The sequence below is a fragment of the Podarcis pityusensis genome (genome assembly GCF_964106645.2).
Source record: "Podarcis pityusensis genome assembly, chromosome: 8".
NCBI lineage: Eukaryota > Metazoa > Chordata > Lepidosauria > Squamata > Lacertidae > Podarcis > Podarcis pityusensis.
Genome location: NC_138033.1, coordinates 84,222,004 through 84,242,144, shown reverse-complemented (window position 1 = coordinate 84,242,144; position 20,141 = coordinate 84,222,004). Strand labels below are relative to the sequence as shown.

At 48.1% G+C, this 20,141-nt stretch overlaps 2 protein-coding genes and 1 long non-coding RNA gene across 4 annotated transcripts in view; 2 read left to right on the top strand and 1 right to left on the bottom strand.

Annotated features, from left to right (window-relative positions):
* Positions 1-3,536, top strand: part of LOC308483579 — a 140,004-nt gene extending 136,468 nt beyond the window's left edge. Inside the window, exon 2 of the long non-coding RNA XR_013989697.1 lies at positions 1,376-3,536. This is a non-coding gene — a long non-coding RNA (uncharacterized lncRNA). The remainder of the gene's footprint in view (positions 1-1,375) is intronic.
* SFTPC (surfactant protein C) lies at positions 3,417-13,100 on the bottom strand. Of its 2 annotated transcripts, none has more exons than XM_081017620.1 (5): positions 12,940-13,100; positions 10,711-10,851; positions 9,356-9,493; positions 6,789-6,899; positions 3,417-5,270 (listed from the first exon to the last, which is right to left on the bottom strand). In XM_081017620.1, exons 1-5 carry the CDS (start codon positions 12,991-12,993, stop codon positions 5,145-5,147), a joined length of 570 nt encoding a protein of 189 aa, XP_080873746.1. In that variant the 5' UTR covers positions 12,994-13,100; the 3' UTR covers positions 3,417-5,144. The 2 variants fall into 2 exon arrangements, with proteins under 2 accessions (XP_080873746.1, XP_080873745.1); XM_081017619.1 differs by having other exon boundaries at positions 12,898-13,099.
* Positions 13,101-19,012: 5,912 nt separating this feature from the next.
* LGI3 (leucine rich repeat LGI family member 3) overlaps positions 19,013-20,141 on the top strand; it is a 29,766-nt gene continuing 28,637 nt past the window's right edge. The window contains exon 1 of the mRNA XM_081017431.1: positions 19,013-19,622. Coding sequence (XP_080873557.1) covers positions 19,426-19,622 — 197 coding nt within the window. The 5' untranslated portion in view covers positions 19,013-19,425. The remainder of the gene's footprint in view (positions 19,623-20,141) is intronic.

Below are 20,141 nucleotides of genomic sequence, written 5' to 3'. Positions count from 1 at the left end.
GTGGTGAGGAAGAATGGAATTTCCCCCAGAATGTCTGCCTTATGTACATTATTTACACAATGGGCCCCACGTGATTGGCTAATTCCGGGATTCTCCTGTAGGCCAATGAGGTTGCAGATTCCCTTCCACCTGGAGCTGGATTGGGTGGCTCCTGTGGACCAATCAGACTGCTGCATTCTGGATCCTATTGTTCTAGGACCAATCAGACTGCTGCATTCTGGATCCTATTGTTCTAGGACCAATCAGACTGCTGCCTTTTGTATCCTATTCAACTCAGTACATAACAGGATGGAAGGGCTCACAGCAGTAACATTCCAGCAGATCTTGCTTGCCCATTGTAGGTTCCTAGGAGGACCCCAAAACCATGGCTTTGGGTCCAGCACAGAGCAGGAAAAGACTCTGTGTCTCTTCCCAGCTAAGAGCCCCAGACTCTGGCAAAAGGCTGTTCTTCTTGTTCTTCTTTCCACCTCTAGGATGATGCTGCATTTGGCGAAGGGAGGAGATGGGCAAGGCCCACCCAGTGGTCTGTATCGCAACAGCACACCTGTTTTTTGCCAACTCCCTGTGGGTCCAAATGTGGGTGCTTGCAGGCCCAGCTACAACAATATTTTCACTAACTTTCAGACAGACAGTGGTATGGTCTGCCTTCTTCAGAAAAGAATACATAAGGCAGACCCCTCTGCCCAGAGAGATGCATTGATAAAATGCGGACAATTTGATCCCCCGCACTGGCGTCATCGGGGGGGCTGGGGGCCTGGGCCCCCACAAAATTTCCCCTGTGGGTGCCCGGCCATCCCGTTGCGCATGGACACAGGATCCCAAATGTGGTTGCATCATGTAATCTACCCTGAGCTGCTGGGTGAATAGCCACCTTATCTAGGAGACCAAAACATATTAGGGTTGGCAGCCCCATCTTTCTGGAAGGGTGGTGTTGTAAGGGGGGGGGGACTGCTCTTTTCCCCCTTATGGGGTATCCAACAGCCCATATAGAGTCCTTTTGTAGGTTCTCTATCTGTAGGAGAAAACAACAGAGGCCAACCAGAGAATATTGAGAAGCAAAGCAGCTAGTAAGCCTGATCTTTATTAAACTGTTGCAACAGGGTCCCCCGCTCACCCCACGCAGGGAGGGAGGAGAGGAACCCAGAACATTGGTGTGCAAGCTCTTATATAGACTTTTGAAATTGCCTATCCTATAGCGCCATGCGAGTGACGCTGTGGTCTAAACTACAGAGCCTAGGGCTTGCTGATCAGAAGGTTGGCAGTTCAAATCCCCACGACGGGGTGAGCTCCCGTTGCTCGGTCCCTGCTCCTGCCCACCTAGCAATTCAAAAGCACGTCAAAGTGCAAGTAGATAAATAGGTACTCTGGCGGGAAGGTAAACGGTATTTCCATGCGCTGCTCTGAGGTCAATTTGGGAGAGACAAAATGGCTTCAGGATTGCTCTCCTGTACTGTTTCAGACACAATACTTATGCCTGTGTGTTGCGTTGTACATTTATGAACATTTATTTATATATATTGTAAGGATATCAGGGGGTTACTCGAGAGCAATCAGGCAAATGCCTCCCTGGTCGGCTGTAAAGCCTCGTTATTGGTGCCACAACTTCACCATGCAGAGTAGTTTCTTGACGCCCAATCTGCGCCTCCCCTCTCGACGCGGAAGCCTACTGTGCAGGGAGGGCGTGGGTAACAGAGGACCTCTCTCCTCCCTGCTTTGCTCAGGCAAGGTATCCTGGCACCACCTCGCCTCCTCCGAGCCCTGAAGCTCCTCTCCACTGGAGACGTGGTTACTCTCCTCCGCTGTGGAGGTGCTGCTTCCCACGATCTTTGGGGGCTCTCTGTAATCCATCTGGCTTTCCCCCTCTTGCACCTGAGCCGATGGCAGTTCCCTGACATATATATATATATAAGACCTTAGAATTCCTATAACAGTGGGATATTCCTCTATTCCATCAGCACTTTGTATGAGGTTAACTGTGGGTGAGCTGAAGCAAGGATAAGCATTCCGCGTCATCAATAATGCCTTTGCCCTACCTTTCTCCTTTGTCCGCAGCGCTAAGTGAACCTTCCCTGTGTATTGGCAGAGCTCGGCTGTTATGACAGCAGCAGAGATGTACTGCTAAACCATTTAGTATGTGTTCATAGGAAAGCTCTCACGCGATCTTCCAAATGGCAGCTGTTCTGTTTTAGGCCAGAATTGTAGGTGGAACCTGGATGCTTTGAAAGACTGGAAATAGCTGTCTTGACTGTTCCCTCTTATCTGAGCAGTTTCCTAAATCGTGGAGAGGAGAAGCCAATCTATTGACTGTGGGCCACAGTCTGTCCATGTTAGCAAGCGATTCTTGCGCTAAGATTGTTAATCTGTGGAACTCACTCCCACAGGAAGCAGCGATAGCCACAAACTTGGGTGGCTAGTAGCCACCAATAGTCCTTTCCTCCATGAATTTGTCCAGTCAAATTGGTGGCTGTCACTGCCCCCTGTCATAGTGTGATAAGAATTTTAAGGTCTTAGATATGTAATAAATGTTCATAAATGTTCCAAGCAAACACGTACATAAAAATATAAACCGCATGTCTGAAAACCCCACAGAGAAAAGGTTCTTAGCAAATTGACCTCAATTATTTCTCTGCACTGTCAAAGTGGGAAACATCCCCATTGCCTTTTTCCTTCGTAAATCCTGTCTTAAGGGCACATTTAAGATATGAATAGGGTGTGAGCCTGTGACCTGGCCCAGGAACTAAATATTTATCATTACAAAAGACTGGCCAGGCTCCCCCAGGCAATCCAATCAAGTGACCATTAAACAGGTAACCTGTCAGACAAGATAAACAAGTCATTCAGATTTCTGTTGTAGACCACCTTTTCTGTGATGTAGGTATGATGTATCTGGGAGGTGGTCTTAGGTAACACCCCTTCTGTGATGTATGTATGATATATGGAGGGGTGGTCTTGAGCTCCAGAGCAGGGAATTTAAAATGTCTATATAAGGCCTTGCACGCCATTGTTCTGGGTTCCTCCTCCCTCCTGCGTGTGGTGAGCGAGGACCCTGTTGCAACAGATCAATAAAGATCAGGCTTACTAGCTGCTTTGCTTCTCAATATTCTCTGGTTGGCCTCTGTTATTTTCTCCTACCAATAGGGAACCTACATAAGGACTCTGTATGGGCTCTTGGAAACCCCATAAGGGGAAAAGGGCAGATTTTTTGTCTACAACACTAGTAGCCACCAATAGCCCTTTCCTCCATGAATTTGTCCAGTCAAATTAGTGACTATCACTTCCCCCTGCCATAGTTCAACTATATGCTGCATAAAGAAATACTTATTTTTATATGTACTGGATCTTCCAGCAAACTCACAGCAAACTCAAGGCCAGATCTTTTCTGGCATTATTAAGACACCACCCCCCAACAGCTCAAATTTTGCCTTCCTGCACTTTATTGATGATTATAGATTTGACAAGCAGCGTTAAGAAAAAGGGAACATAACCAGCAGACGACCAGTACAAAGCATACAATAAAAATATGTGCATGGTTGATATCAGCAGCTAGAGATGTTCAAGCAGAATTATTCTTATAACAATAGATTTTTCAAAAAAAAAGTTTAGTACATAAAATCTGTTTCCTTGCCTTGGCTTGAATTCCCATCTGCTTAGGGCCAGGATACATGATGATAACATGGCTGGGCTAAGTGCCTTCCCTCAAATTGCAGCTAGTGGATTAAATGTCTGGATGTCCCGTCTCATCCCCATCTGAAAGCAAACTCTCTCTCTCTCTCTGTACATGTTGGACTAGTATCCTACACATACTAAGCTGGCATGGAGAGAGTTATTACCGGCAAGATTGCCTTGCCCGCTGGACCACTTTGATTGGCAGAACTGGCACTGCTACAGGTGCCACATTTGTATGAACTCTGTCTTTTAGTACTTTGGAACTCCCTGCCTATTGATACCAGGCGCACACATTCACTGTTCTCTTTTCAGCACCTGCTAAAAATATTTAAGTTTTAGGCCAGCCTAACTCAGATATTTAGAAGGTTGATATGAGTTTTAATCTGTTTTTTAGCCTGTTGTTATTTTAACTTTTCGTGGGGTTGCCATATTTCAAAAAGTGAAAAGCTGGACACAAAAGTTGTTGAGTCCCCCCCCCCCCCCGGCAATGTTGTTGAGATGGTTTGTTTTGGTTTGGGGTTTTTTGCCCAAAGTTCTTGCCCAAAAGGACGTTTTCCAGCAATTTTTAAGGAAAATAGGCAAAAATGACACTGCTGATATGGTTGCCATACGTCCAGATTTTCACAGACTTTTTTTTTTGCCCAATTTCCACCCGGACACTGCTTCTGACTGTGGTATTCCATGTATGTCTGCGAAAGTCCGGATATATGGCAACCCTACTTTTGTAGGTCTTAAATTATTGTTGTTAATGTGTCTAATTGGTAATTTTTTGCTTTTATCTTTTTTTGTAAACTGCTTTGAGGTTGTTGCTTTTTTTTACGATCAAGCTGAGTACAAATTTTGTGAAATAAAATAATTATGAAATACCATGCCAGAAGTGTGTGCAGATATGAGAACATGCACTCCAGCTTCTATCTGTAGCCTGAGCCCAGATGGGTCCAGCTAGCTCAGCACGTTCTCCACCATCTGATTCCTCGACTCCAAGATTTCAGGCATGAGCCTTTCACCTTGGAGATACCAGGGCTTGAACATGGGACTTTCTGCATGGGCTCTGCCTTTGAGGAATGGCTCCCCTTCCCATGAAACGGCTTAGTCTAGCAATGCTTCAATCCATGTATTTGCTGCATGTGGATCTCTATTCTGATGAAGTCGTGGCAATTGACCAAGAATGGACTTTATCCCCTGAGGCCAAGAGATTAGCAAAGGGGTGTTGTTTGCAGTTCTATCTATCTATCTATCTATCTATCTATCTATTTGTTGTGATTCCTGCATTTCAGGGGGTTGGACTCCATGAGACTTTGGGTCCCTTCCAATTCTGCAATTCTATGATCTCTACATAAAGGCTGAGGGCTCCCACAGGGCCATTTCAGGGATCTCTCTTGCACAGCATCCCTGTTGCAGGAAGTTTGACTTTCGTTGCTGGTGTGCATGTTCTGTTGGGTCTTTGGTCTTCACTTCTCTCACCCATCTCTCCTCCTCTAAGCCCAGTAGATGGGGACGCTGCTACAGAGGATGTTGATGGTGGTACCCAGGATAGAACGGTCAGCCAGTGGCACGTCTGTTCCCTCCTCATTCTCTTTGAGGGATGACGCCGGAGGCTTGGGCTGCAAAAACAGATCTCTTTGTTAATGGTACGACCCTGAGGAACCCCATCCAATTCTATAATTGTATGTTTACAATACAGTGATCCACGCGACGGTCACCTCCAGGCTTGACTACTGTAATTCGCTCTACGCGGGGCTGCCCTTGAAGCTGTCCCAGAAACTCCAGCGGGTGCAGAATGCTGCAGTGAGGCTCCTCACAGGGTCTCTGCCATGGGAGCACATTCACCCAGTGCTTTTCCAGCTGCACTGGCTCCCGGTGGAGTACAGGGTCAGATTTAAGGTGCTGGTTTTGACCTTTAAAGCCCTTCACGGGTTTGACCTTTAAAGCCCTTCACAGCCTTGGACCCTCGTACCTACGGGACCGCCTCTCCCGGTATGTCCCATGGAGGACCTTAAGGTCCATAAATAGCAACACCCTAGAAGTCCCGGGCCCCAAGGAAGTTAGATTGGCTTCAACCATAGCCAGGGCCTTTTCAACTCTGGCTCCTGCCTGGTGGAACGCTTTGTCTCATGAGACCAGGGCCCTGCAGGATCTGATTTCTTTCCGCAGGGCCTGTAAGACAGAGTTGTTCCGCCTGGCCTTTGGCTTGGAGCCAATTTGATTCCCTCCCTCCCTCTCTTTCTTTTTTCCTTTCCTTCTCCTCCTGCGATGAGGCTACTTTTTAATATTTTAATGTTGTGTTTTAATTTTGTTTTTAAGTTGTAATCATTCAACTTGTTTTTTATTATTGCTTGTAAGCCGCCCTGAGCCCGGCCTTGGCTGGGGAGGGCGGGGTATAAATAAAAATTATTATTATTATTATTATTATTATTATTATTATTATTATGTTTCTCTGAAATATAAAATTGCCCTGCAAACTTTGACACAGCCTGACCGCTTCACACAGTCCCTCCAAATCCCTCTGGGAAAGGTTCTGCATAGTTTTCAAAGCGGCTTTAAAGACGTTCCGACAATCAGCAGGTGGGTGTGGATGGATTCCCTTCAGCTCTTGGGACTTGTTCACACATCCACCTGTCCTGTGTGCCTAGAAAGCACGGGTCCAAGTGGTTTTCCCCTTGGCCCACTCCTTTCTGGGGAAAAACCTGTGACAGAGCAGAACAAATGGCAACCTATGGAAAAACGGAATTGCCATTTGTTCTGATTGAGCACTAAAGAGCAGTTTTCCCGAATGGAGAAATGGGACATGAGAAAGCACTGGTCTGTTTTCATTCTGCCCTCATGTCCTGCCTGCAAACCAGTGGCAGCCAGCCTTAAGGACAGGGATCCCCGTCTAGCCACTCTCAAAAGATAACAGCTACCCCAAACAGCCCAAACAGCAAATCACAATGTCCTTGCATTACTGCAGGCCAGGGTGTTATGTGTCCCAGGACTGGGTTTGTGGTTGTTTTAGAGAATGGTAGGACATTCAGCCACCTGCAATGTGTGAAGTGGTACAGTCCAGAAGCAATCTTCCCACATGATTTGCTCTTTCCATGCCTTGGAAACTCTGAATGTAGAGTTAGGGCAATTATTCTAACCTGGATGTTCTGGAACACCTTGACAGCAGCATCCAGGCTCTGGATGTTTTCCTTCTTCATTCTGGTGATGTAGCAGGACTGTCCCGGCCAAGATCTGTAGCCAATCAGGAGCTGTTCAAAGGCAAAGGCTGTCAATTTAGCTGTGGTTCCTGTACTGCAGGAAGTATTTTATTGTGGGTATACTGTACATAGTTTGGATCTCAACAAGGTATATGTGCAAGGGCAACCCCACTTTCTCAGGGCTCTACCTCATATCCCAGACCCCATGCCCCCCCCCAAAGCTTCTCTCCCTGTGCTGCATCTCCTGTTCACACACACCAGGTAAGCTAAGACTATGGTTGACTCAAATGCCAAGGGTTTTGGTTTTCAGAGCAGAATGAGCCCTTTTGACAACACCTTTTATTCTTCCTCCACCCACCAAATAAATAGGTAAAGGTAAAGGGACCCCTGACCATTAGGTCCAGTTGTGACTGACTCTGGGGTTGCGGTGCACATCTGCTGCATCTCCTGTTCACACACACCAGGTAAGCTAAGACTATGGTTGACTCAAATGCCAAGGGTTTTGGTTTTCAGAGCAGAATGAGCCCTTTTGACAACACCTTTTATTCTTCCTCCACCCACCAAATAAATAGGTAAAGGTAAAGGGACCCCTGACCATTAGGTCCAGTTGTGACTGACTCTGGGGTTGCGGTGCTCATCTCGCTTTATTGGCCGAGGGAGCCGGTGTACAGCTTCCGGGTCATGTGGCCAGCATGACTAAGCCGCTTCTGGCGAATCACAGCAGCGCACAGAAACGCCATTTACCTTCCCACTGGAGCGGTACCTATTTATCTACTTGCACTTTGACGTGCTTTTGAACTGCTAGGTTGGCAGGAGCAGGGACCGAGGAACGGGAGCTCACCCTGTCATGGGGATTCGAACCTCCGACCTTCTGATCGACAAGCCCTAGGCTCTGTAGTTTAACCCACAGTGCCACCCGCGTCCCCTTACCAAATAAATAAGAACATATAAAAACATCAGAAGAGGCTGCTGGATCAGGCCAATGACCCATCTAGTCCAGCACTCTGTTCTCATGGCGGCCGACCAGATGTCCATAATGGGAAACCCAGAAGCAGGATCTGAGCACAAGAACACTCTCCAAGCAGCTGCTATTCAGAAGGATGCAGAGCATAGTCACCAAGAGTAGTAGCCACCTCTCCTCCATGTATTTGTCTAATCCTCTTTTAAAAGCCCATCCAAGTTGGTGGCCCTCACTGCCTCTTGTGGCAGTGAGTTCCACAGTTTAACTATGTGGTGCATGAAGCAGTGCTTTCTTTTTTCTGTCCTGATGCTTCCAAGGCTGAGCTTCAGTCGATGCCCAGGAGTTCTAGTGTTAGGAGAGAGGGAGGGGAAACTTTTCTCCATTCGCTTTTTCCATGCCGGGCAAAATTTTATAAACTTCTATCCCGTCAATAAGAAGCATGTGTGGCTTTGATATGATGCTTCAGACTTTTTGAAGGGAGAGGGAGGGCTTTTCTCTTGGGATTAACCTGCCCTGCCCTGCTCTCAATTCTCTTCTGGTCCTAATCCACCTTTCCACTACTGGGCTCAGCTACACTTCCCCTTGTGCCATGCCTAGACAGCATGAGTCTGAGCAGTTTTTTGCTTGATTTGCACCTTCTAGGCATGCATCACAGAGGCTTCCCCCTTGCCCTGCTCCTTTCCAAAGGAAAACCTGCGATCGATCAGAAGAAACAGCAATCCAGAGAAAACCTGAATTGCCATTTGTGCAGAAGAGCAGTTTTCCACGGGGGAAGCAGCGACACAAGAGGAAGCGTGGATAAGCCCCAAGGGCACATCCAAACCAGAAGAAAATGTGCAGCCCATCCCAATGTTGTCCCAGACCTTTCCCACTTTTACGCAGGGTTTTTCTTTCTGATTTGGACTTTTCAAGGATGAAAATCCCCGCAGTTAAGCAGGGGGAAGTTCGGGACATAAACTTTCATAGTCTCAAGTTAGCTTTTAAAAGGTAAAGGGTAAAGGGACCCCTGACCATTAGTACCAGTCGTGACCGACTCTGGTGTTGTGGCGCTCATCTCGCATTATTGGACGAGGGAGCTGGCGTACAGCTTCTGGGTCATGTGGCCAGCATGACTAAGCCACTTCTGGCAAACCAGAGCAGTGCACGGAAACGCCGTTTACCTTCCCACTGGAGTGGTACCTATTTATCTACTTGCACTTGACGTGCTTTCAAACTGCTAGGTTGGCAGGAGCAGGGACCGAGCAACGGGAGCTCACCCCGTCGTGGGGATTCGAACCGCCGACCTTCTGATCGGCAAGTCCTAGGTTTAACCCACAGCGCCACCCACGTCCCATCAAGTTAGCTTTTAAGGTGACACATTATTTGTCCTTTGTGCTTAAGGAAACCAACAGATCCAGCCAGTCCCACCAGGACTTGCAACTGACTTGCTTCCTTGTCAGGATGGATGCTATGAGTTCTAAAAGGGACCTGCTAGGTGGACAAGCAGGCCTTGGGCAAAGCTGCATGACTCCTTTGGAAACTAGGAACCAGTTTCAGCAAATCTTACGTTGCTGTAATCATACACCACGGTGGCCGAAGAGTTGACCCTGCTGACGTGGAAGGTGGCCAGTCTCTCCTTCCTGCTCATGGAAAGATGCTGTGGGGAGCCCTCCCCATCCAGGCCTTGGATGGTCATTTGCAGGACCTAGACATTGAAAAGGAGACCATGTTGAGTGTTGAAGAGCAAAGGGAACGAGACGTATGAACTGGAGCATTTAACTTGGGTACATTCAGCTTTACATGCTTTGGAAATATAAATGAATATAATATAAATATAATATAACATAACATAAATATAAATGAATAAATAAAGGAGGTGGAAAGGGGATGGGAGTCCAGGAAAAAAGACATGGGCAATCCCACCCGGTTTTGGCTTTATCCCTAGAACTGCTTCTTAGCACTCAGTCGGAGCAAACAGGAATTCCGTCTTTTCCCGGATTGACGTTTGGTCCAGTTTAGAGCTAAAGTGTGGGTTTTCCCTGGGAAAGGAGTGGAGCAAGGGGAGGACTGCTTGGACCCCTACCTAGAAAGTGTGGGTCAAGTGGAAAACCACTCAGACCCAAGCTTTCCAGGCACAATGCAAGTGGAAGAAGAGAAGAAGATTTGATATCCCGCTTTATCACTACCCGAAGGAGTCTCAAAGCGGCTAACATTCTCCTTTCCCTTCCTCCCCCACAACAAACACTCTGTGAGGTGAGTGGGGCTGAGAAACTTCAGAGAAGTGTGACTAGCCCAAGGTCACCCAGCAGCTGCATGTGGAGGAGCAGGGAAGCGAACCCGGTTCACCAGATTATGAGTCTACCACTCTTAACCACTACACCACACTGGTGGTAGTGTGTACGGGCCTTGAGAGTTGTCAGTACTATGAAAACAAACAACTACCATCATTTTGGGAAGAAGACAGAGGAGTGGGAACCTTTGACCCTCCAGGTATGGTGGGACTCCTCACCCATCAGGACTGGGAACAAGTAGCCAAGTATGGTGGAAGTGGGAGTCCAGCAAGATCTGGAGCGCTAAAGGTTAGCCTGCTGTTTAGCAGAGTTTTCCCCTTGGAATTTGCTTCTGCTTAGGGAAACCACAGTACTCAACAAGGTTCAGTGCACAGGTGTTTGAGCCAGTTGTCTTCAGTCTTCACAGGTGAAGGACCCACCTTTAGCTCCAACAGGTATTTGAGGAATTACTAGCTGTGGCACTTCTTGAGGTGACTCACAACAGACCTCATTCAGGTTTTTAAGCAGAAGTTGGATGGCCATCTGTCTTGGATGCTTTAGCTGTGATTCCTGCATTGCAGGGGGTTGGACTAGATGACCCGTGAGGCCCCATCCAACTCTACAATTCTGTGATTCATCATGCTGTACTTACTGTCTCTGTGTGCTTCTCCGTGATGCGCAGCCCCATCAGCCCAAAAGCCAGGACAACCAAAACGATCACCACTACCACCACCACCACGATCAAGAGCTTCTTGCAAGGTAGTCCGGGGAGCCGGGGGGAAGCCGTGTAACCCTGCAGAACCAGAAAAGATGCTCATGAGAACGTTGTGGTGCATTTTGACCCAGACAGAATGACTGGACAGAGGCACATACAAATTCTCATGGAAGGAGCAAACGTAAGCACATAAAAAGAACCAACTGGATCAGGCCAATGGCCCATCTAATCCAGCAAACTCTTCTCACAGTGGACAACCAGATGCGCGTGGGAAAGCAGCAAGCAGGATTCCAGCAGAAGACCAACACTCTCCCCTCCTGTGGTTTCCAGTCACTGGTATTCAGAAGCATTGCTGCCTCTGACTGTGAAGGCAGAGCATAGCCATCATGGCAAGTAGCCATGGATAGCCTTTTCCTCTTCCATGAATTTGTCTCATCCTCTTCCAAAGCCATCCATGTTGTTTTCTGTGGTGATCACACAGGACATTTCACCGTCTATTGATCCCTGTGCCACCACTTTATTTCTCGCTGCCACCACCCAGGCCCTACCTGGTACAATACTGAGTCCAGTCAGGGTTAAGTTGGAACATAAACTTCTGTTTATTTATTGCAGTTTAACAAGCGTGTGGTTTCATAAACAGTATCGGTCAATTACAATCATGGGGTGCCTATCCAGACCTATAACTTCCGCTACCTGCTCTCACTCACTAAACCACCTCTCAGATACAGTGGTACCTCGGGTTACATACGCTTCAGGTTACAGACTCCAATCCAGAAATAGTGCTTCAGGTTAATAACTTTGCTTCAGGATGAGAACAGAAATCGTGCTCCAGCGGCGCAGCGGCAGCAGCAGGAGGCCCCATTAGCTAAAGTGGTGCTTCAGGTTAAGAACAGTTTCAGGTTAAGAACAGACCTCTGGAACGAATTAAGTACTTAACCTGAGGTACCACTGTATTTACTTGTCTTCCTAGCCCCTAACTCTTCCTGACTCAGCTTATTTCACTACACTAACTCAACGTACCCACAGACTCTATCCCAATTCACTCCCACTCCAACCAACCAACCACCCAACTCCCAACGAACTCCTCCCTTTGCCCCTCCCAGAGCTGGTTTTATAGTCCCTCTGACTCCACCCCCCTGGACTCTGATTGGGTAACCTGTTTAACTATTTCACCTCCAGCACTCTCATATGTTACATCACAGTGGCCATCACTGCTTCCTGTGGGAGTGAGTTCCATAGTTTAACTCTGCACTGCCTCTGGACTGCACCACTTCAGATTACAGGTAGGGGCTCATATGATGGAGTATTCCTCCATACAGCAAAAATCCCTGTGCATAAAAAACCCAGCCTGTTAGAGTAAAGGATAGACTGTGACCCTTGCAGGCTAGTTTTCTATGTGCAGGAGTTCCTGTATAGAGGAAGGTTCCCTCATGTGACACTCCCGCACCCTGCAGCTTAAAGTGGGGCATGCAATTAAAAAAGGTCAACTTATCTTCCAAATTTTAATTATTAATTTTACAGCTTCCCATAGTTTTTATATTTTTATTGGATTATGATTTGATATATTAATTGGATGTTTTATTGGAAAATTAATAAAAATGATCTAACATGAAAGTTGGGCACGCAGACACAGGTTTACCACCTTAGTAAGAACTGAGGCACTGAGGAAATAGGAACCAAAATGTATATACTGTATAGTTAGAGGGAAGCACAGAAGGACAAAGCCATTTGAGGCAACCACAGCTCCTATTCATCCATCCATCCATTCATAATCCAATGTGTGGGTGGTTTTAGTGTTAGGCCTGCCATCTCGCGGGGCAGATTTTGGGCACCATGAATGGCAGCAGAGTGGGAGACAGGCAGCCCAGTCTGGCCCACTGAATCATATAACTGTAGAGATGGAAAGGACCCCAAGGGCCTTTGAGTCCAACCCCCGGCAGAGCAGAATCTATAGGGCAGAGTTCAGTGGGACGTTCTCCATCACAAGCCCCTTGGAGTGGAGAGCAGGGAGGAGAACATCTCAGAGGACCACCTTGCCCCAGTTCCAAATGCTATGGACCATCCCTGGGCATCCCTCTCTCTCCAGTTCAGCCCTCCTTGCCCAGGCTGGACTCCACACCATACCTGCAGGAGCAGGAACTCAGTCCCAAGTGGAGAACGACTCACCGGGGGTGCCTCTATCATCAGGACATCCTTGCTACTTTTGCTGTTATTCTCCATCTCGAGTCTTCTGGCTAGCTTTCAGCTGTCCCCACTGATCCTGGTTGTTTCCAGGCACGAGAGAGGAGGACTCCGTTTATATAGGGTTCCTGGCACCAAAGCACCGAAGGTGATTTGCTGTGTGTCCTCTACCTGTTCTCACCAAGTTCTTTCAAAAGAAATAAAGTACAGCTAAGTGGCCCTTGGCATCACTTGTCAGTCAAGAGACCCTCTCTGGAGATTTGTCCACAGGCACAGAGGCCTCTTAGCAGCCTCTTGTCCTTCAGAAAGCCAGCTTGTTCTGACGCCAGGAGCGTCAAAGTGTGGCTTATTAAGGACCCTCTTTGCCTCTCCAACACTTGTGTCAGAAGGTTCTCGGGTCTTTCAAATCAAGAACACGGAAACTTTCTTCTTTCTTTGATGGTGCGACTACATTTGGGAATACTGTGTACCGTTCTGGCCACCACACCTCAAAGAGGGTATTGTTGAGCTGGGAAAGGTTCAGAAAAGGGCAACCAAAATATTGAGTGGGGGCAGCGACTCCCAGTGGAGGACTTGGGGCTTTCAAATTTCAGTAGTGCCCTGTGCTAGGACATAATTTGTCCATCCATCCCCTGCCCTCACCTTCTGTTCTAAGTCATTGTTGTGGTGCTCCCTGTTTTGTCCTCTGCAACTACCCTAGGAAAAAAGATTGCAGCATTTGCGACTTTTCAGTCTTCACGGAATCATAGAGTTGGAAGGGACCCAACTCTATTCAGGACAAATGTAGGAAAGTCACCCATGCAGCATGTACAGTAATTCAACTGTGGAACTTGCTCCAATGTCCACCAACCAATATTGCTTTAGAAGAGCATTAAGCAAATTCATGGAGACATGGCTACTAACCAGGATGTAATAATAATAATAATAATAATAATAATAATATACCTGGCCCATCTGGCTGGGTTTCCCCAACCACTCTGGGCAGCTCCCAACAAAATATTTAAAACACAATCAAACATCAAACATTAAAAACTTCTCTATATAGGGCTACCTTCAGATGTCTTCTGAAAGTCAGATAGTTGTTTATTTCCTTGACATCTGATGGGTGGGTGTTCCACAGGGAGGGCGCCACCACCAAGAAGGCCTTCTACCTGGTTCCCAGTACGTTTCTGAGCAGAATTCAAAGTGTTGGTGCTGACCATATATACCACACCAATGTTTTTGCTACTTGCAGGTCTCTCTGGCCAAAGGGCCTGTTCATGCAGTGGGGATGACTATGAAACTATTGTCTGGTCCGGACAGACTGGTGAGCTCCATGCCCCATCCAACTTGAGGCCTGACGCGTGCAGAGCCTCTCTGCCAAAGAGGATGCTCCAAGTGGTCACTTTTCTTCTGTGTGGGCCTTGTACCCCCCCCCCCAAGTGGGGGGAGACCCGTGGATGTCTCGACCCTGCTCCCAGCTGCTCAGAAGGCCTCGCAAACATCAGGCCATCTTCTGCACTCACACTTTGCCCTTTGTTGTCTGGGACAGAGCTGTGCCTGGAACGAGAGATGTTTGCGAACCTCCAGCTGCACACGGGCAGCTCGTGTGCCATCAATGAGCTGACAGCAACTTTAATGACCGGCAGGATGGAGGGGGGGATGAAAGAGATGAGCCAGCACTCAGGGTTGCAGATGGCGAGGGAGGGGGGCAGTTCAGAGAGATGCAGAGCGGATAAATATCCCTTGTGGTGTTGATGCCTGCCAAGGCATTATTATTATTATTATTATTATTATTATTATTATTTATTTGTCATTCAATGGTAATACGGTGGTACCTCTGGTTGCTAACGGGATCAGTTCCGGAGCCCGTTCGCAACCTGAGCAGAACGCAACCTGTGTCTGCGCATGTGCAGGTTGCGATTCGCCGCTTCTGCGCATTTGCGTGACATCATTTTGAACATCTGTGCATGCATGAGCGGCGAAACCCGGAAGTAACCCTTTCCGGTACTTCCGGGTCGCCGCGGGACGCAACCTGGAAAGATTTACCGTATTTTTCGCCCCATAAGACGCACAGGCCCATAGGACGCACCTAGTTTTTTGGGGGGGGGAAATAAAGGAAAAAAATTATTTCCCCCCCAGGTGCGGGGCTGGGGCGGGGGAAGCCCGAAGCTTGGGGCGTGCTGAGCTCAGCGCGCCCCAAGCTTCTGGGTGCCGGCAAGCTCTCCGCTAGCCGTGGGAGAACCGCGTCTCCCAAGGCTAACGGATAGCTTCCTGAAGCCTGGAGAGCGAGAGGGGTCAGTGCGCACTGACCCCCCTCACTCTCCAGGCTTCAGCAAAAGCCTGCATTCGCCCCATAGGACGCACACACGTTTCCCCTTCATTTTTGGAGGGGAAAAAGTGTGTCCTATAGGGCGAAAAATACAGTAACCCGAAACGTCTTTAACCTGAGGTATGACTGTAATAGGGACACTGGTGGCGCTGTGGGTTAAACCACAGAGCCCAGGACTTGCCGATCAGAAGGTCAGCGGTTCAAATCCCCATGACGGGGTGAGCTCCCATTGCCCAGTCCCTGCTCCTGCCAAACTAGCAGTTCGAAAGCACGTCAAAGTGCAAGTAGATAAATAGGTACCTCTCTGGCGGGAAGGTGAATGGCGTTTCCGTGCGCTACTCTGGTTTGCCAGAAGCGGCTTAGTCATGCTGGCCACATGGCCTGGAAGCTGTATGCCGGCTCCCTCCGCCAATAAAGCGAGATGAACGCCGCAACCCCAGAGTCGTCTGCGATTGGACCTAATGGTCAGTGGTCCCTTATGACTATAATAAAAATGCCATCACCAAAAAAGAGGACAGAATAGGCAACAAATTTGCATATCTTTTTACACTGTAAAACTTGTACACCCTCAAAGCAGTCTACAGAAAAGATAAAACATCATCAATTAGAAGAAAAAAAGATTAAAAAATCATCCATAAGAAGAACTGGCAGCAATAATTTAGGACTTTTGAACAGTTAAAATAGCAATAGACTAAAAACAGATTTAAACTCGCATCAACCTTCTAAATACCCGGGCAGGCTTGTCTAAACAAAAATGTTTTTAGCAGGTTCTGAAAAGAGTGCAGTGAAGGTGACTGCCTGATAGTGGCCACACTAAAAGATTGTGTTATTACAGGTTTTATGTGGCACCTGTAACTTAGATTGCATTGTAAATATAGTAAACATTAATAGCCAACATCTGTGAACCACCCTGAGACCCCCAGGTATAGGGCGGTATATTAATAATAATAATAATAATAATAATAATAATAATAATAATAGGTTAGTATGTTATTTTTGTATGTTTGCAATCGAAATTATACACACACTACATGATACTCAGACTCTCGTAAGCTCCAGCCTGCATGACCGATGGGTCAGGGATGAGGCCTGAGGGGTCCAGCAATATACAGAGGGCCAGAGGTTTCCCTTTCTCTCTGCCCTGGATGTTTTGAGTTCACTTGCAGCAGTAAGTACAGCCCAGACTGTTGGAAATGCAAATATGAAATAGGAGCCTTTTCATATATACGGTAGTGGACATGTCCAGTAGCAAGTGCATTCTGGTGTTCAGCTGAACTATGTAGACAAATTGTTTATCTCTTATTCTTAGACATAGTTTTACTAGAAGTGAAATCGTATGCATGTCAGCTTGGAAGTAAGTTCTACTGACTCGCAAGTAAATTTGTATTTATAGAAAAACCTACCCGTGACCCATTGTGAAATGACAACACATCTGCTGATTTCTATAGCGAGAGTTTTGTGTACTGAAGTAAAGAGGGCATCAAGTGTGAAAGAGTGAGAAAACAAGTTATGTGAATACGTAGTTCTTGCTTAATGAATGTGTTCTATTTGAGCTATCCAGAAAGACCAAATATCTCTTTTTTTTTTTTTAAGTGGCTCAGTAGTACTCAGGCAACTGCCTTCTGTCTTGAGTTCAAATCCAGAATCAACGATTGACAGGGTTGCACTAAACCACAATTCAAAGAGATGTAGCTCACGCTCCCCTCCTTGCAATGGGACCCAAAATCCCACTGCTCAACTATAGGCGGTGTGGCATAGTGGTTAAAGCATTGGACTAGGATCTGGGAACCCAGAGATCAAATCTCCCCAGCTGACCATGAAAACCATTGGGTGACCTTGGGGGTCAGGAATAACTTTGACGGTAAGAGCTGTTCAGCAGTGGAATGGACTCCCTTTAGACTCTCCCCAGATGTTATTGGACTACAACTCCCATCATCCCTGAGCTCTGGCCTTGCTAGCTAGGGGTGATGGGAGTTGTAGTTCAACAACATCTGGGGACCCACAGGTTGAGAAAGGCTGCTTTAGAGGATGTGGGTTCTCTTCGCTGGTGGTATAAAAGCAGAGGACAACCTCAGATATGCAGATGACACAACCTTGATGGCAGAAAGTGAGGAGGAATTAAACAACCTTTTAATGAGGGTGAAAGAGGAGAGCGCAAAATATGGTCTGAAGCTCAACATCAAAAAAACGAAGATGATGGCCACTGGTCCCATCACCTCCTGGCAAATAGAAGGGGAAGAAATGGAAGCAGTGAGAGATTTTACTTTCTTGGGCTCCATTATCACTGCAGATGGTGACAGCAGTCACGAAATTAAAAGACGCCTGCTTCTTGGGAGAAAAGCAATGACAAACCTGGACAGCATCTTAAAAAGCAGAGACATCACCTTGCCAACAAAGGTCCGTATAGTTAAAGCTATGGTTTTCCCAGTAGTGATGTATGGAAGTGAGAGCTGGACCATAAAGAAGGCTGATCTCCGAAGAATGGATGCTTTTGAATTCTGGTGCTGGAGGAGACTCTTGAGAGTCCCATGGACTGCAAGAAGATCAAACCTCTCCATTCTTAAGGAAATCAGCCCTGAGTGCTCACTGGAAGGACAGATCCTGAAGCTGAGGCTCCAATACTTTGGCCACCTCGTGAGAAGAGAAGACTCCCTGGAAAAGACCCTGATGTTGGGAAAGATGAAGGGCACAAGGAGAAGGGGACGACAGAGGACCAGATGGTTGGACAGTGTTCTCGAAGCTACCAGCATGAGGTTGACCAAACTGCGGGAGGCAGTGGAAGACAGGAGTGCCTGGTGTGCTCTGGTGCAGGGGGTCACGAAGAGTCGGACACGACTAAACGACTAAACAACAACAAAATACTTAGTTCCTGAGCCAGGTCACAGGCTCACCCTATTCAAACACAGACAGACATACCCTTAAGACAGGATTTGTGAAGGAAAAGTCAATGGGGAGGCTTTTCCATTTCCCTTTGTCCTTGCAGAGAAAACATTTTGTCAGTTTGGGAATCAAAAATGGTTTCAGATCTGTCTTCCTGTGCTGATCTATGTACGTGCTTGGTTGGTACATTTATGAACATTTAACATTAAAATTCTTATCACGCTGCATTGCATGGGGTGGACTAGCGAACCTTTGGGGTCCCTTCCAACTCTACAGTTCTATGATTCTATGCAGTGCTTTTTTTCTGGGGGGACGCAGGGGTGCGCATGCCCCTAAACATTTTGTGAATCTAAGTTTGGCCTCATTGAGGGGCAGAAAGATGGAGGGCACAAGGAGAAGGGGACGACAGAGGACGAGATGGTTGGACAGTGTTCTCGAAGCTACCAGCATGAGTTTGACCGAACTGCGAGGCAGCGGAAGACAGGAGTGCCTGGCGTGCTCTGGTCCAGGGGGTCACGAAGAGGCGGACACGACTAAACGACTAAACAACAAAATTTTAATATGAGTAGGAAAACGAGAGTACCCCTAAACTCCCCCCCCCAGGGGAAAAAAGCATTGATTCTATGAAATGCAACCAGTGCAACAAAGCTCCTGAGCTCTCTGTCAGCAACCCAGGTCCGCAGCTCCAACCCCACTCTGCTTCACCCCGAAAAGCACCCCAACCAAGTGCCGGCTTAACAGCTTGCACGGCCAGGCGTGCCGAGACGCTGGCCACCTTTCTTCAGCCTTTTTCTCCCTCTCTCTCCTGGACTGGGGAGGCTTCCCCGGCTGCGGAAGATGGACAGCTCCTTCCAGCAGCTGCTGCTGTTGCTGCTGCGCTCTATTCCCACGTGCAGCCGACCTTTTGTTCCACGACCCGCCCCCCCGCGGGCGCCGCGACAACCCCCAGGCTGAGGCTGCATCCAGTCAGCGATGCGCTCATTCATCCACCCTCCCCATCAGTGATCAGTCCAGAACTTGGTGCTTTCGTGCTGTGCGCGTCTCTCCATCACGCCTGGCGGAGGAGCGCAGCTCCCTGCAGGGATGAGATAGCTCACAGCAGCTTGCAGCAGCCTGCAGACACAGAGAAGAGGAACCAGAAGCTGTAGAGGAGGCGAGCGGAGAGTTCGGTTTGCTCCTGCATCATCTTCCTCAGCTGCTACTGCTGCTGCAAACGCCCGCTTCTCCCTGGGGACACCTTCCCCAGCCTTGGAAGGCTGGTTCTCCCCCAGGAAAAGGCCATGGCAGAGCTGCAGAGGCTGGGGCAGCTTCTCCTCCTCTTCCTCCTGGGCCTGGCCTGCCTCTGGCTGCCCGCCACCTGCCGGAAAGCCCCCAGGCCTCCCCCCTGCCCGCCCAGCTGCTCCTGCACCAGAGACACAGCCTTCTGCGTCGACTCCAAGGCCATCCCCAAGAGCCTGCCGCGGGATGTCATTTCGCTGTAAGTGGATGGGGACTGGGGAGGGCGCACATCTGTCTCTTGGTGGGTGGGTGGGTGGGTGGGTGACGGGCTGCTATGCAGTAGGGGTTGAGGAGCATGTGGAGATGGTGTCCCCGGGTGGAACAGGGCTGGTTGGTGTCCAAGAGAGAGATGACAGGGATGAGGGGTAATAAGTGAGGGGTTAGATTGCTAGGGAGAGCACAGACAGCATTGGGAGCAAAGGTCTGCATCTTCAGCATCTTCAGACTGGTCTCCTGTGAAAGTCCATTTCCAGATGTTGCATCCCAGCTGGGGAATGGCTCGTTTGCTCCTCGAGAAAGAGGGGGGATCTATAGATGATGATGATGATGAATTACATGCACGTCCCATTTCTGCTAAAGGAGCTGAAGGTGGCATACATAAATCTCATCATCCTCATGTTAGCCTCACAACAACCCTGTAAGGTAGGCTAGGCTGAGAGTGAGTGAGTGGCCCGAGGGCTTCGTGACCTGGTCAATTCGAATCCTGGTCTCCCAGGTC

What these genes read in the sequence shown, in the direction of transcription:
- SFTPC (XM_081017619.1), bottom strand. Translation starts at nt 12,993, where the DNA reads ATGGAGAATAACAGCAAAAGTAGCAAGGATGTCCTGATGATAGAGGCA. An exon ending in CTGAGTTCCTGCTCCTGCAG is followed by an intron (nt 10,852 to 12,897) that starts GTATGGTGTGGA and finishes CTGGTTCTGCAG; the next exon opens with GGTTACACGGCTTCCCCCCG. An exon ending in CGGAGAAGCACACAGAGACA is followed by an intron (nt 9,494 to 10,710) that starts GTAAGTACAGCA and finishes TTCAATGTCTAG; the next exon opens with GTCCTGCAAATGACCATCCA.